This window comes from Oncorhynchus nerka, linkage group LG2, assembly GCF_034236695.1.
Source record: "Oncorhynchus nerka isolate Pitt River linkage group LG2, Oner_Uvic_2.0, whole genome shotgun sequence".
In the NCBI taxonomy this organism is placed as follows: domain Eukaryota; kingdom Metazoa; phylum Chordata; class Actinopteri; order Salmoniformes; family Salmonidae; genus Oncorhynchus; species Oncorhynchus nerka.
The window spans coordinates 6,459,554-6,477,201 of NC_088397.1; the positions used below are offsets into that span (position 1 = coordinate 6,459,554).

The 17,648-nt window shown below is 40.9% G+C and overlaps 1 protein-coding gene across 5 annotated transcripts in view; it reads right to left on the bottom strand.

The window, feature by feature from the left end:
• The window catches only part of LOC115127674 (zinc finger protein OZF-like), a 77,820-nt gene extending 61,029 nt beyond the window's left edge, over positions 1-16,791 (bottom strand). For 3 of the 5 annotated variants that reach the window (XR_010464699.1, XM_065022461.1, XM_065022446.1), the window contains exons 1-3: positions 16,611-16,791; positions 12,186-12,431; positions 11,213-11,296 (exon numbers count right to left, since the gene is read on the bottom strand). Coding sequence is in view for 3 of the 5 variants with exons in the window: in XM_065022461.1 (XP_064878533.1) it covers positions 11,213-11,296; positions 12,186-12,431; positions 16,611-16,698 (418 nt within the window). In the remaining 2 variants the exon portion in view is untranslated. Of the gene's footprint in view, positions 1-4,246; positions 4,812-7,545; positions 8,327-11,212; positions 11,297-12,185; positions 12,432-16,610 lie in introns of those variants that run through there. The other 2 variants (XM_065022463.1, XM_065022449.1) reach the window with 2 other exon arrangements.
• Between the last annotated feature and the right edge of the window lie 857 nt (positions 16,792-17,648).

Sequence of the window (17,648 nt, forward strand, 5' to 3'; positions counted from 1 at the left end):
TTGTGTCCACCCCCCATCAATCTACAGACAATACCCCATAATGACAAAGCAAAAACAGCTATGTAGAATATTTGGCAAATGAAATATCACATTAACATAATTATTCAGACCCTTTTACTCAGCACTTTGTTGAAGCACCTTTGGCAGTGATTACAGCCTCTAGTCTTCTAGGGTCTGACACTACAAGTTTGGCACATCTGTATTTGGGGAGTTTCTCCCATTCTTCTCCGCATTTCCTCTCAAGCTCTGTCAGGTTGGATGGTGAGCATCACTACACAGCCATTTTCAGGTCTCTCCAGGGATGTTCGATCTGGTTCAAGTCAGGGGTTTGGCTGGGCCACTCAAGGACATTCAGATACTTGTCCCAAAGCCACCACTCCTGCATCATCTTGGCTGTGTGCTTAAGATCGTTGTCCTGTTGGAAGGTGAACTTTCACCCATGTCTGAGGTCCTTAAAAGGTTTAGGAAGAGTCAATCCTGTCTCGGAGCTCTACGGACAATTCCTTCGACCTCATGGCTTGGTTTTTGCTCTGACATGCACTGTCAAATGTGGGACCTTATATAGACAGGTGTGTACCTTTCCAAATCATGTCCAATCAATTGAATTTACCACAGGTGGACTCCAATCAAGTTGTAAAAACATCTCAAGGATGATCAGTGGAAACAGGATGCACCTGAACTTAATTTACAGTCTCACAGCAAATAGTGTACAATGATTTTTATTATTTTACTAATTTGCAAAAAATTCCCAAAAACGTTTTGCTTTGTCATTATGGGGTATTGTGTGTAGATTGACGAGGTACATTTTGAATAAGGCTAACGTAACAAAATATGGAAAAAGGGTCTGAATACATTCCGAATGCATTGTAAGGAATTAGCCACTCGTTCTCATTCTGAGAAATAGGGTAGGCCACTTGATTTCAAAATCTTAACAAAGTGGACAGGCTAACACGCTTTTCAAACAGTTGGAGACAGAAAGAAGGGTGTGTTCATAACAATTCAACTGTTCAATCTTGTTAAATAGATAGATAGCAAATAGATCCGAGTTGGCTAAACTTGAAATATAAAGATAAGCTGGCTAAGCACTAGCATGTGGGCTTGAGAGATTGTTGATGAGACGTGTTAATATTCTATAGCCTAATGCCTGCTACAAGAAGTAAGTCATTGTTAGTGAATGTGCATTATGCATGGTTCTAGTTTTTAAAAAAGGGCATTTACATAGACTTGAAAGCCAGATCAGTGATTATTGCAAAAACAACAAAAACCAGGTTAAACCATTTTGATAAAATAATAAATGATTAGTGGGTGTTATGGTTGTGGATGGCTTTTATTTAGCCTAGATATAACAACCACAAGCCCTGAATTCATTTGATTATTGACTGTTAGAAAGGCAGTGTATTTGACCTTTAATTGTACAACGCTTATTTAGAGAAAAACTAAACTGAGATATTTATGGTGAATCGCCTAGAAGTTGGAAAACTCAAGATAAGGCTGTATGATTTTTAGTCCACATCGCCCAGCACTAACGGAGTACATTAGAGTAAAGTACAATACTTTATACTGTACTATACTCTGTACTGTTGTACTCTACTGTACTGAATTAAACTTTACTTTCTTGTACTCTGCTGTAGTGCTTTCCAATCTTATGAAATATTAGCTGTTTCCAAAAACTTGTCCCGTAACTTTTTTGTCGACATTTAGAAAACATTTGCATAGAAAATAGATCTGACAATTGCCAGCTAGGTTGTTTCCATTTAACAATCTTGTGTTGATAAAAACAGCTGTACTTAATGATGTAACCCGTACCGTCAAAATGATCCCACAATCATTATTATATATATATTTTTAACACTTTCTATCCTCAAATGCTAAAAAATGTTTGAGCTTTTGAACATTTCTCCTGCCGTCCAAATCAAAAAATGACATCCAAAAGACGTCGGTCTGTGCTTACTGGGGTGTATCCTAGGATCAGCCTGCAATGGAATTTTATGAATGTCCATCCATGTGGAAGGCCTAGCGTTTGTAAAACAGCCAGTTGCATTGGCTTTATTAGTCCTGGTTCCTGTGACTAATCATGTTGTCTATTTAAGCTCTGAATAGGCCCATCAGCTACCCAACTCTATCAGGAGTTATCCTGAACCTATTGGCAATGAGAATCAACTCTATCAGGAGTTATCCTGAACCTATTGGCAATGAGAATCAACTCTATCAGGAGTTATCCTGAACCTATTGGCAATGAGAATCAACTCTATCAGGAGTTATTGGCAATGAGAATCAACTCTATCAGGAGTTATCCTGAACCTATTGGCAATGAGAATCAACTCTATCAGGAGTTATCCGGAGCCTTTTGGCAATGAGAATCAATGTGTTTAACACAGCGGGAAATGCAGAAGTATTTATTTATTGCTGTGATCATCTTGTCAAAAATGTACAGAGAAACTTGAAACCACTGATGATCATGACAATTTAGCTGACGGGGTTCAACTCCCGGACAACAGAGGTTTCAGAGTCCTGCAATAGAGCTGAGATGCTAATATTTGTGTAAACTCTACATAGTTGTGTTCTGTGGGTGTCACTGAGTAGGCTGAACAATCCATAGGTAAGACTGTAGAGTGCAATATGAATGTCCAACAAAAACAAAAGACCCTCCATACTCAACTGGTGGACCTCGGTTCGGATCCAGAATGGGGTCAATACGGACCTCGGTTCGGATCCAGACTGGGGTCAATACGGACCTCGGTTCGGATCCAGAATGGGGTCAATACGGACCTCGGTCCGGATCCAGAATGGGGTCAATACGGACCTCGGTTCGGATCCAGAATGGGGTCAATACGGACCTCGGTTCGGATCCAGAATGGGGTCAATACGGACCTCGGTCCGGATCCAGAATGGGGTCAATACGGACCTCGGTTCGGATCCAGAATGGGGTCAATACGGACCTCGGTTCGGATCCAGACTGGGGTCAATACGGACCTCGGTTCGGATCCAGACTGGGGTCAATACGGACCTCGGTCCGGATCCAGAATGGGGTCAATACGGACCACAGAACCCAGAATGGGGTCAATACGGACCACAGAACCCAGAATGGGGTCAATACGGACCACAGAACCCAGAATGGGGTCAATACGGACCACAGAACCCAGAATGGGGTCAATAAGGACCACAGAACCCAGAATGGGGTCAATACGGACCACAGAACCCAGAATGGGGTCAATACGGACCACAGAACCCAGAATATATATAATAATACTTTTTTGATTGCAAAGAACATGTTGCCCCACATCTCAAAATGTATAGAACTGAGTGTTATTACATTTAAACCTGCCAACAAGAGGGTTGTGAAGATTTTGTGGTTGCAAGTTGGGAGTTTGTTACTATGCCAATAAATGACAATATCCACCTGGACCTTTGCCACCTAGGAAATGTGTGTGACTGGACCTTCTCAAATAGTACTGGAGAACCCCTGTAATAGACTGACTGGGAAGGTGAGTATTCAGTCAAAGTCCTGCAATAAGAGCTAAGACATTCATATGTGTTAACTCTTGGTAATTGTATTCTGTGGGTATCACCGGTTTCATGGGTGCACAATCCAACCAGTTTCATAAGTACATATAAAAATGTCCACAATGCAATTATGCGTCTAATACATCCACAGTGGGATTTCAAACGTTGTGTTCTGGCTATTTTCAAATTAATGAATTGTAATTCATTTTAAATTAAGTTACATTCCAAACATGTTTAGCGTTTCTAGTCAAATATGACACGATTCCATTAATTTGAATCAGTTTGCATCATTTTCATTGAGGTTGAAACGCAAATTCCACTATTGTGGCTAATCGTTATTGTGGCTATCTTCACATAGGTAGGGACAAGCGGGGAGGACGGAGACGTTGGCCACGATCAGATATACATGTATTATGTAGAACAAACATGCCTCTGATTCTAAGGAATCATGTCAGTTCTATTCAAGGCTTTGCTATCTGCAACTTCCACGACGTTTTTGTACTGAACATCCCCAGGCGAAACACACTGAGCTAGGTACGAACAATGAAAGGCTCACAATTGAAAACGTGTGGTGGACACCGCGCTTGTGTGCTTGTAAAACATTTGTTATCACGTTCTTCACTCACTCGGTTTGACATAACCACAAAACCTTTCCCAAACGTGGTAATACATTGACGGATTTGTTTTTTTTAACATGTTATGACGTTATTTCGATATTAGTGCTATTAGTGCTATTACATACCTGTAGAAACAACGATAAACGGACAGCACAGTTCTGGCCTTTTCTTTATTCCGAAGAATGGTGGGCGCCAACCCGGAACTTCCTGTCCCCCACTACCACAGTGCAACAGCGAAATTATTGGACTGATGGACTAACTACTACTAAACCATGTAGAATATAAAAGTGAGATTGATTATCTCGACAAATAAACAGTGTTTTAAAAAACTAAAGTGTTGTCTGTTTTAGTGTCTAAGTTTTTCAACTCATTACATATGTATTGTAGATGATCTCTGTGGAAGGCCAAGAAGATCATCAAGAACCTCAGCCACCAGAGCCACGGCCTGTTCACTCTGCTATCATCAGGCGGAGACAGTACAGGAGCATCAAAGCTGGGACAGAGAAAATGAAACCGCTTTTATCTCCAGGCCATAAGACTTTTAAACAGTCATCACTGATTTGATTTAGATAATATTGGTGAATAGCAAGTTGGCTTGTCCCGATGTGTCGAGATGTCGTGACATGCTCATTTCAACTTCCTGTCCTACTTGGCTTCGAAAAAAACGAAATATGTCACTTGAAACATAGTTTTTTGTAATTCATTATACAAAAGATATGTTTGACCAGCATAAATTCATATTCAAACTTTATTTTTCATTGGCAGATCAATTTAGTTGGCTTGAATGTGGTTTTCCCAAACACATTAATTATCAATGACTAACATAACACATCTAGTTTTGAAAAGACAATTTAATAAATACATGACGTCGTTTCATAGCCTGTTTATCATTAAATAAATAGTCATTTAGTAGTAAAGAATGAACCCAAACTAGTGGTGAGAACTGATCATCACACCATCTCTATCTGATACATGTTGTCTACTAGCTCATTCCCACAGAGAACTGATCATCACACCATCTCTATCTGATACATGTTGTGTCTACCAGCTCATTCCCACAGAAAACTGATCATCACACCATCTCTATCTGATACATGTTGTCTACTAGCTCATTCCCACAGAAAACTGATCATCACACCATCTCTATCTGATACATGTTGTCTTCTAGCTCATTCCCACAGAAAACTGATCACACCATCTCTATCTGATACATGTTGTCTACTAGCTCATTCCCACAGAAAACTGATCATCACACCATCTCTACCTGATACATGTTGTCTTTTAGCTCATTCCCACAGAAAACTGATCATCACACCATCTCTATCTGATACATGTTGTCTACTAGTTCATTCCCACAGAAAACTGATCATCACACCATCTCTATCTGATACATGTTGTCTACCAGCTCATTCCCACGGAAAACTGATCATCACACCATCTCTATCTGATACATGTTGTCTACTAGCTCATTCCCACAGAAAACTGATCATCACACCATCTCTATCTGATACATGTTGTCTACTAGTTCATTCCCACAGAAAACTGATCATCACACCATCTCTATCACCATCTCTATCTGATACATGTTGTCTACTAGCTCATTCCCACAGACAACGGCAGAGGGAAGCAGCACCAAAGCACCCTCACACCATCACACCTCCTCCTCCATGCTTTACGGTGGGAAATAGACATGTGGAGATCATCTGTTCACCTACACCACGTATCACAAAGACACAGCGGGTTGGAACCAAAAATATCCAATTTGGACTCTAGACCAAATTTCCACCGGTCTAATGAACATTGGTCATGTTTCTTGACCCAAGCAAGTCTCTTCTTCTTATTGGTGTCCTTTAGTTATTGGTGTCCTTTAGTACTGGTTTCTTTGCAGCAATTTGACCATGAAGCCTGATTCACACAGTCTGCAATGAACAGTTGATGTTGAGATGTGTCTGTTACTTGAACTCTGTGAAGCATTTATTTGGGTTGCAATTTCTGAGACTGGTAACTCTAATGAACTTATCCTCTGCAGCAGAGGTAACTCTGGGTCTTCCTTTCCTGTGGCGGTCAAAACGCTTGATGGTTTTGCGACTGCACTTGAAGAAACTTTCAAAGTTCTTGGCATTTTCAGTATTGACTGACCTTCATGTCTTAAGGTAATGATGGACTGTCATTTCTCTTTGCTTATTTGAGCTGTTCTTGCCATAATATGGACTTGGTCTTTTACCAAATAGGGCTATCTTCTGTATAGGTACATTGATTGAGGGATCAATATCTTGTCACAACACAACTGATTGGCTCAAACGCATTAAGAAGGAAAGAAATTCCACAAATGAACTTTTAAGAAGGCTCACCTGTTAATTGAAATGCATTCCAGGTGACTACCTCATAAAGCTGGTTGAGAGAATGCCAAGAGTGTGCAAAGCTGTCAAGGCAAATGGTGGCTATTTGAAGAATCTCAATTTAGATTTGTTTAACACTTTTAATGTTACTACATGATTCCATATGTGTTATTTCATAGTTTTGATGTCTTCACTATTATTCTACAATGTAGAAAATAGTAAAAATAAAGAAAAACCCTTGAATGAGTAGGTGTTCTAAAATGTTTGACCAGTAGTGTGTAAATATATTTATATATATATATGTTTGTATGCGGCTTTATTAACTCAATATTTTTTTTACATTGTTTGCAAACTGATATGTGACACGTATTAATGCCAAAATAACATTAGATTTTTTTAGTTAAACAGGTGGGGCTCAAAACAGGCTCTGTTCCACCTGCACTGAATGAAGCGTTGTTGGAGAATAATCATAATTAGTTGGTAACATCGGTTAGATGTTTTATATTCATCATATGTTTCTAATTCACTTCTCATCAGAATGGTATTTTGTATAATACTGTGGCAGGGTTGCAGTTATCTGTTCTATGTCAAGACTAAGTTACTTGGGCCGGAGAGAGGGGAGAGGTCAAGCGTAGATCTCTTGGCTCCACAATGTCTGTGTGCCAGTAAATGTGTCTCTGTGATCTTGTCAAGATAGGATGGATTTGATATATGCCTGTTGATATGGAGGATTGGTTTATGGTTCTGAGTTTGAGAAAAGAACATAGTTTAGGAGACAAAGCTGAACGATAAATTATGCCGATGCTGTCTGGCTATGTGTGTCTTTACTATAAAGGATCTCAGTTGCAATGTGTAAGGGACTCTCAGAGAATTCATTGATAGACACTGAATTGATCTGAGAGTCACAGGGCTGTGATGGAGCTCATATAATTAAAGATGGACGTTGTGATAACTAACTCTGACTTGTGTGTGGTTTGCTCTCATGATTTGGTAAATACAGAACATTTCCACGACAGCGTCACCACTGCCTAAATCTATTATCACTGCGCTTTCAACCATATAAAAGCAAAGTCCAAATGGGAAAACAATGTTAGATATTTAGTTTATTTATCCAACAACAATGTGTTCTCACTGTGCTTTAGTTGAGTTTGCATTAATAGTACATGGTGCAAGTGGTAAACGCTGTTCAATAAGGTTCTGACAGATTATTACAACAATTATGAAGATCTCACAGACCTGAAACCTGCTGTCCTGAACAAGAATGTTTTGTTTGACTACATAAGAACATTATAGTTACAGTCACCACAAAATATGTCCATGGATGTTTTTATTTGTTTAAAAAGGTTGAATAAATACTTTTACATTAGTTTGTAAGACAACCAAAAAAGTCAAAAGTGAAGGTTAGTACATGATTCCATATGTGTTATTTCATAGTTTTGATGTCTTCACTATTCTACAATGTAGAAAATAGTACAAATAAATATAAATTTGAGTTAATAAAGCCGCATACAAACATGGTCTCTTTTTTGCTTTCTTGAGTAAGGCAGCTCCAAAATGCAGGTGTTTCAGCCTAGCTCAGTGCTTTCTGTGGTGGTGGGGTAGCCAGCGGAGAATACAGAGCGTAGGGGTTGGTAATGTTCTCTAGTTGAGCCGTGATTGGCTCAATGTTCTGTCACTCATGGGGACAAAACGTCACTGCAAAATCTATGGGTAGAGCTCAAAAAATTCTAGGCCCTTGGGTGCTGGCATAGACTCACATTATAAATGGCCAACCAAGAAATCTCAAGGTCAGATAAAATGACGTCAAATCACGTGCGCTGCCCTATGGGACCCCTGATCACAGCCGGTTGTGACCCAGCCCAGGATCTGTAGAGAAGAGAAATTATAGATAAAACGTATATTGGTGCTCATTGGCCATAAACATTACACAACAAGTTGGAAACTGCAAATTCAACAATCAGTGCCAAGGCGCCACTGCAGCCCCGGGATCGATCCAAGGCTGTATCACATGACCCATGAGGCGCACAATTGGTCCAGCATCGTCCAAGTTAGGGAGGGTTTGGCTGGCCGGGATGTCTTTGTCTCATGGTGCTCCAGCGACTCCTTGTGTGGCGGGCCGGGCGACTGCAAGCTGACTTTGGTCATCAGTTCAACAGTGTTTCCTCCGACACATTGGTGCGGCTTGGCTCTTGAGTTAAACGAGCAGTGTGGTTTGGCTCTCGACCTTTGCCAAGTCCGTAGGGGAGTTGCAGCAATGAGAAAATAATTGTAACTACCAAATGGATATCACAAAAAAGGGGGTAACGCCAGGGGCCAGAAGAGTGTGAATACATTGGCCATAATGTCAAACCAGCATGACTTCTGTCGCGTTCAAAACAACTGGAAAGTCAGAACTGGGAAATATCAGACTTCAGTGAGTTCAAGACAACTGGGAACTCGGACAAAACTAGCTCCAACTGGTGAAAATACAGAAGGAAAAAAAACATTTTGAACGGTCATCCAACTCTGAATTCCAAGTTGGGAACTCGGGCCTCTTTCTAGAGCGCACAAGAAGGACCGCCGCGTCACCTTCCTGTTCAACTGAACACGGCACAACAAGGTGAGTCCAAAAATATCTTGAATGCTGCTGCATAAATGATGTAATACGCCAGGGAGATAGTATTACTTTCTTAGCTACAGTATTCATAAGTGTATGTTGTGTAGTAAGATGTCAGTAGCCCATGTGCCTCACCCTATTTTCAACACAATTTGCTGGGAAGACCTCAATGATTCAGGAAACATTGATTCCCCATCACTAGAAACAATTAACAAAATTTTTTTTTTTTAAATAAATGTACTTAAAAATGTTTAATTGTGTGTGGTCACTGAATGCACACTCATTGTTTTGCAGCATGGGGAATGGGTGTGGTCACTAAGTATACATTCTTCTTCTATGGTGTTTATTGGTAGTGTGCAAACCAACATTAACTGTACATCACTGCCACATTCTGGGCTGGAGTGTAAGAGACATGTGGTTCTGTCCTGGTGACATCACAGGGTCAGAGAGAACTCCTGATTGTAGTCATACCAAAACACTCCAGGCACTCAGCCCATAATAACCATTCATACTGTCAGATCTAATATGGAAGAACTGAATACAACCATAATAACCATTCATACTGTCAGATCTAATATGAAGAACTGAATACAACCATAAATACTGTCAGATCTAATATGGAAGAACTGAATACAACCATAAGAACCATTCATACTGTCAGATCTAATATGGAAGAACTGAATACAACCATAAGAACCATTCAGTGTCAGATCTAATATGAAATAACTAACTTTAAAAGAAAATAGTTTGACCAGTACACATTCATGTACAATTGAATGTATTTATTTAATATATATATATATATAATTATTTATTTTTTTCTTTATTTTTTTTTCTTTAAATCGGCAGATCAGTTAAGTTGCAGCTATCTAAACATATTCATCATCAATGACAAAAATAGCTCATCTAGTTTTAAAGTGCAACTGAATAAACAAATGTAGTTGTTTCATAACCTGTATATAATTAAACAAATAGTTGTTTAGTAAATCAAATAATCCCCCCAAACTAGTGTTGAAAACTGATCATCCCCCCATCTCTATCTGATACAGGTTGTGTCTACCAGCTCATTCCCACAGAGAACTGATCATCCCCCCATCTCTATCTGATACAGGTTGTGTCTACCAGCTCATTCCCACAGAAAACTGCAGAGGGAAGCAGCACCACCAGCCTCATAGAGGGTATTCCACCCTAAGGGCAAATCCAAGGTCATTTCAATATCTTTACAGTAGAAGCTAACAAAACACACCAAAACTGACAAGATGCTCAATGATCAGTAAAGTAGAGAGAGGCTAAAGTTCTATAACGCTCCTTTTTCTCACAGTGAGAAACAACAGGAACACAATAGAGTATACTATGATTTCTGGAGAATTAAGTGATGTAATGACTTTAATTTTAGCTGGTCTGAGAGAACTGATGAGGCTTCTCTCCTTTATGTATACGTTGGTGTGTTGTTAAGGTATACAATCTGGAGAAACTCTTCCCACAGTCAGAGCAGTAGTAAGGCTTCTCTCCTGTGTGTGCTCTTTTATGAACTTTTACATCAGTTGATGTTGTGAAGCACTTCCCACAGTCAGAGCAGGAGTAAGGCTTTTCTCCTTTATGTATAAGTTGGTGTGTTTTTAAGTTACCCAGTTGGGAGAAACTCTTCCCACACTCAGAGCAACAATAAGGCTTCTCTCCTGTATGTATTCGCTGGTGGCATTTTAAAATATCCAATCGGATGAAACTCTTCCCACAGTCAGGGCATGAGTAAGGCTTCTCGCCTGTATGTATTCGCTGGTGACATTTTAAGTGGTTCTGTTGAGAGAAACTCTTCCCACAGTCAGAGCAGCAGTAAGGCTTCTCTCCAGTATGAATATGTTGGTGTTTTTGTAAATGGATCTGTTGAGAGAACCTCTTCCCACAGTCAGAGCAGGAGTAAGGCTTCTCTCCAGTGTGCACTCTCTGATGAATTGTCAGAGTTCCTGATGTTGTGAAGCTCTTCCCACAGTCAGTACAGGAATACGGATTCTCGCCTGTATGTATACGTTCATGCGTTTTTAAGGTATCCAATCGGGAGAAAGTCTTCCCACAGTCAGTACAGAAATACGGATTCTCACCAGTGTGTATTTTTAGGTGTATTTTTAGCTTTGAAAGAATTGGGAAAATCTCCTCACAATGTAGGCAGTGGTGAGACCTCTTAGCTCTGTGATCTTCCTGCTGTTGCTCTCTGGATGTAGAGAATGTCTCAACATGGTCTCCTGTGTGAACAACATCAGAAGAACCAGTCAGTTGGTGTGATATACATGTCAATCAAATTTATTTTATGAAGCCCTTTTTACATCAGTAGTTGTCAAAGTGCTTTACAAAAACCCAGCCTAAAAACCCAAAGAGCAAGCAATGCAGATGTAGTAGCACAGCAGCCAGGAAAAACTCCCTGGAAGTCAGGAACCCAGAAAGAAACAGAGGAACCAGGCTCAGAGGGGTGACCAGTCCTCTTCTGGCTGTACCGGGTGACATATTTATTTATTTATTCATATCAGTAGGCTGTACAACACAGGGGAATAAAACTATTCTAAAAGTGGGTAAGAGATGAAAGCTAAAAAGGGGAGTGTCATCCTCCACTCACTATCACAAGGGTTAGTAACTACACAGACTCATTTCATATCATCCTCCACTCACTATCACAAGGGTTAGTAACTACACAGACTCATTTCATATCATCCTCCACTCACTATCACAAGGGTTAGTAACTACACAGACTCATTTCATCCTCCACTCACTATCACAAGGGTTAGTAACTACACAGACTCATTTCATATCATCCTCCACTCACTATCACAAGGGTTAGTAACTACAGACTCATTTCATATCATCCTCCACTCACTATCACAAGGGTTAGTAACTACACAGACTCATTTCATAGAACTTTAAAACACTGGCAGTTTGTCTACTTCACTTCTTTAGTCTACTCTCTGATCACTCCAGACATACCAGTGAATAAAACATTCCCTTTACTGGTGTCAAACCAGGCAAGTCTCAGTAGCATGAAATAACATCTACCTTCTCATTGAAACAGTTCTACTGCAACGTTTCATGCACAGTGGGAAGTTTGAACAAACAACAAACTTAGATAGAACCTGCTCTTACCATGAGAAACAGATTCCCCAATCTTCTCCTCCTCTTCTTCATCTTTAATGTTGACATTCAGCTCCAGTGTTTGGCTGCAGTCTTCCAGCTTCACTGATGCCATCTCTGGATCCTGCAGTGCAAACTGGGCTCCACTGTCACAATCAGGACCCAGTGACTGTAGGTTTGGACTCAGTGTGGAAGGAGAGAGGCAGGTTGGGTTTGTCCTCACTGTTGATGTTACCGGCCTCAGACTTAATTCTAGTCCTGTAGTAACAATGAGAAACAGACACAAAAAGTTATTGTCTTGACAGTTCTGGCACTTTCTTTATTCTCTAAAAATACATGATTATTTCTTCTTGTTCAATTCTCACTTCAATAGATCAGGTACCTAAGCATTGAGAACAAAACATTCATTCATTCACATTAGACACAAAGTATACACTTTAAAATGACACAACGTAAGTCCACTTAACCTATAGTAGATATCCTGAATCTAAATAAATGACAAAGCCCATTTAGTTTAAAGTTAGTATGTTTTAAGCAGCACTATGTGCCATGTTACAATAACCTGGTCTTAACTATTATTTCAGTCACACACATTGTATTTCCCATTCACACCATATTAACAATTATTTTATTTTTTATTTTATTTTACCTTTATTTAACTAGGCAAGTCAGTTAAGAACAAATTCTTATTTTCAATGACGGCCTAGGAACAGTGGGTTAACTGCCTTGTTCAGGGGCAGAACGACAGATTTGTACCTTGTCAGCTCGGTGGTTTGAACTCGCAACCTTCCGGTTACTAGTCCAACGCTCTAACCACTAGGCTACCCTGCTGCCAGGGTAGACAGAAACAAGACAGAAACAATTTTCTGTCTGAACATTAGTACACATGTAGAAAACTGATAATCTTTACATTCAGCTTCAAAACAGTAGTGCGACCGTGAAATAGTCTCTCTCGCTCTCTGATCAGAGTAACAGCAAGCTCATTCTGACTGGGGCACGGAGCAAGATGCCCACCGGCTGGAGTGTCAGCCTTCTCGCTCGCTCCAATCTCACTCCAGCAGCGCTCACTTCATGAGCTCAGGGCCCAGCTTGTATTGGTAGTCTACTTGTGTGCTGCTATAACCCCTTGCTTTAGCTACATTCATGGGAGTTCGCTAATTATTTTCATAAAGAAACTGATTTTTTTTTTTTTTTTTAACACAGGTGCAAAATCAAGGTGACTTACAAAGATGAGGACCAAGAGCCATTTCTTGTGATGTAAATGTCCACAACTAAAGAACCATAGTGGAATCTGAAAAGACACATCCTGAAAGCATGATGGTGTACTTTACTACATGCACATGCTAAAAGAAAGGAACGAGGTGGGTAGCTAATGAAGTGTGTCATTGTAGCAAAGTATTTATAAACTAAATATCAGATATCTTAAAAGTTTCCTTCATTTTGGTTCTATTATCTATACAATAGGCCATAATTGAATTAGGCCCAATAGGCCTCTGGCATAGTCACACTTTCAAGGAGCTTTATATTTAGGTTTGTGGTAATTTTGCCTAAAAACTTTAAGGCCTATCTATAGGAAGAAGGAAGAAAAACAACTCTGCATCCCTGCCCAGCCTGGAAAGAGTGGCCAAACAGGTGTTTGCCATCCCCAGAGGCTCTGCATCCCTGCCCAGCCTGGAAAGAGTCCCTGCATCCCTGCCCAGCCTGGAAAGAGTGGCCAAACAGGTGTTTGCCATCCCCAGAGGCTCTGCATCCCTGCCCAGCCTGGAAAGAGTGGCCAAACAGGTGTTTGCCATCCCCAGAGGCTCTGCATCCCTGCCCAGCCTGGAAAGAGTGGCCAAACAGGTGTTTGCCATCCCCAGAGGCTCTGCATCCCTGCCCAGCCTGGAAAGAGTGGCCAAACAGGTGTTTGCCATCCCCAGCATCCCTGCCCAGCCTGGCATGGCCAAACCCTGCCCAGCCTGGAAAGAGTGGCCAAACAGGTGTTTGCCATCCCCAGAGGCTCAGCATCACTGCCCAGCCTGGAAAGAGTGGCCAAACAGGTGTTTGCCATCCCCAGAGGCTCTGCATCCCTGCCCAGCCTGGAAAGAGTGGCCAAACAGGTGTTTTCCATCCCCAGCGGCTCTGCATCCCTGCCCAGCCTGGAAAGAGTGGCCAAACAGGTGTTTGCCATCCCCAGAGGCTCTGCATCCCTGCCCAGCCTGGAAAGAGTGGCCAAACAGGTGTTTGCCATCCCCAGAGGCTCTGCATCACTGCCCAGCCTGGAAAGAGTGGCCAAACAAGTGTTTGCCATCCCCAGAGGCTCTGCATCCCTGCCCAGCCTGGAAAGAGTGGCCAAACAGGTGTTTTCCATCCCCAGAGGCTCTGCATCCCTGCCCCCAGACCTGGAAAGAGTGGCCAAACAGGTGTTTGCCATCCCCAGCGGCTCTACAAGCACAGAGAGGATATTCTCCACTGCTGACCTGCTCTCCAGGCACCATCACATGAACCAGAAGCAAACAAACTCTGGCCAAACTGCTGTTTCTAAATATAAATTCAAAGTCACTGAGCCTAAGCAAGTCACAGCCTGCAGTGCATTCAGAAAGTATTCAGACCCCTTCCTTTTTTCAAAATGTTGTTACGTTACAGCCTTATTCTAATATATATATATATTTATTTTTATAAATTGACAAAAATTGACAAAAATTTGAAAAAAAAACAGTTTTTGCTTTGTCATTATGGGGTATTGTGATGTCATTATGGGGTATTGTGTGTAGATTGACAAAGGAAAAAAACGATTTAATCAATTTCAAACTAACTGTAATGTAATAAAATGTGGGAAAAGTCAAGGGGTCTGAATGCACTGTATATTCTATATTACCGGTATTATATATATCCAATCGGATGATTTTAACTCGCCAATTCCTGCAAAGTAATGTATGTTGTTGTTCGCTCGGTTTTGCATATCAAGGAAATATGGATAAACCTGCAAAAAAAAGAGAAGGCTGTGCAGCTACAACAAACAACGTGAAGTAACAAAGACGTGGGTTAAGCCCGTCAGTGGTGACTCGACGAATGCTTTCTGTACTTTATGCGGCCAGGAATTCTCAATTGGCCAATGGAGGGGAGAGTGACCTAACTCCGCATGCATCCACAGAAATACACTAGAAGGTCACGCTAGCTAAAGGTGCTAGCAATATCGGCGCATTCTTCGTGACGTCTACTGCGGAAAATGATGATCTGCCTCCTACGGAAGGTGAGCGTGTATTTCTCAGTTGCCAGTGATGCCTCAAACAAGGGAAATAGAAAAATGTTTCCAGTGTGCGTGAGATATCTCTGTGTCTGATGGTGCAGTGCAAGTTTCTTGACTTTTAATGAAGACAGTGATGAAACTGCAAATGGCAAACATCAAGCTCTGATGAACTGTCTGGAAAAGCATGAACAGGATATTAGACATCACAGCCTATGCAGCAGATAATGCCCATGTCAACTTTGGAAAACACCACTCCGTTTACCAGTTCAATAACAATCGCATTCTGAAAGCTACTTGCCCAGATCACATAACTCATAATGCCTTTTGCCTTTCCAATTGAATACACCGTATATTCATTCCCATAACACCATACCCACACCGCCGTGTCACCTTTTATACCCTATTTGGTAGTGAGAAAGTTGGCAACCCTAGTCGCGCTCGCTTCACAATTGATTTCTTTGTTGGCTATAGCCTTGAAATAAATAATTGAAATAATATAACCTAAATGATTAATTTCCTTCTTAGGCTCCCTGTCTGGCACCTGGCCTATTTATAGTGGTATATGCTGTTTAATATGACAGGTAGCCTATTTGAAATGAACGCTTCTTACATTCACTTTTTCATGTTTATTAAAAACTTTTAATTCAAATCAAATGGCTTGGTTTCAATACTTCAAAACCAAAATGGTAGGTCCGTGTAGTCACAAAAATAGATGGGTGTTGGTTACATTGTGATTTTAATGAATGGAGCGGCAATTTTCTTTCCTGTAAACTAAATGCCGTTTTTAGCCGAGCATTTGGAAAGAACGTGGAACGCTGGAGCAGTGAGCGGGATTTCCGAGCGCTCATCTCAGCTCTGTCTCTGATGCATCCGCACTGCCTGTACTGAAGTCTGGTGACGCAGTTGTTGGCGCCGCCATTTTAGCAGCTCGCGTCTCTAATTTAGAAATGTCAAATAAATGGATTCTTTATGAAATGACCTTGCTGAAATGTACATTCACTTACACAAACCAAGGTCTCTAGCTATGTGACTTGTAAAATAACTTTTATCGCGTTCTTCACTCATTCGGTTTAACGGGGGGGGGGGGGGGGGGACAGCACATAACACCTTTACCAAACGTTACACCTAACACGATAGTCTACGGATTTGTTACCTGATATGTTATGACATATTCTTTCGAAACGAGGTTTAAACGTACTATTACATACCTGTAGTAATACAAAAGCTATCGTTTCGACAGCACAGTTCTGCGGCTTTCTCTGTTGTTGTTTTTACTTCCTGTTTCAACAGCGACATCACAGATAGAACAATGAGACAGATATTTCACCGGATGTATAAATGTGAAGCATCCGCTTGGCGTTTACACTCTGGCTGGCAGTAAGGAGAAGATGGAAAGAGATGGATTTGGGCCGGATTTCTCATCGAAGAAACATCTGATGTCAATACAGTTTTTTGTTCCCAAAACTAAAATGCTATGAACAGAGTAGAATAAGGTTAGTAGACTTCACCCTTGCAAAAGTTAACAATCGCGTCGTTTAGAAGGCGTGCAAAGGCGAATTGCACAAGTGCACTTCAAAGAGGAGGCGTTAACGGAAATATGCAGATGAATGCTAGAATGCGTCAATAGGATCTTGCTAGCTCGTGCTTGGCTCTGCCCAGCTCCTTGCTTATTCTGCACACTATGACTCATTTGGTCCCGTTGGAAGGCTATAGTTTGTCTTGGTTATAAAACCCTTTGGCGACATCTTATTTTTGGTATAATGGCATTCTGCCACCTACACTACAGGTGGGTAATACATGTATGTATACTTTAAAGACGAATTCATAGAAACTATCAACATTTAAATTAGACTGAATCAGCCTGCTTTTCTGTTGCAGTGAGGTCTTGGAGGCCCAACAACTCCTCAAATGCAGATATAAGGATGTCCATCTTACTGAAATTCTTGTGCAGTACAATTAATAACTGTGGCTATAAATGCTACAAAATCCATCTTCTTCGCAATAAGTGTATCCAGATCACTTAATTGACCTACAATATTTGCAACTGGTTGCAATTTTCTTCAAAACTGTGGCCTTTTCCCCATTCAACTCTCTTCACTGTCTCCACATTGGCCACACCATACCACTCCTGGTTACTATGACTACACGATATCAACACCATACCACTCCTGGTTACTATGACTACACGTTATCAACACCATACCACTCCTGGTTACTATGACTACACAATATCAACACCATACCAC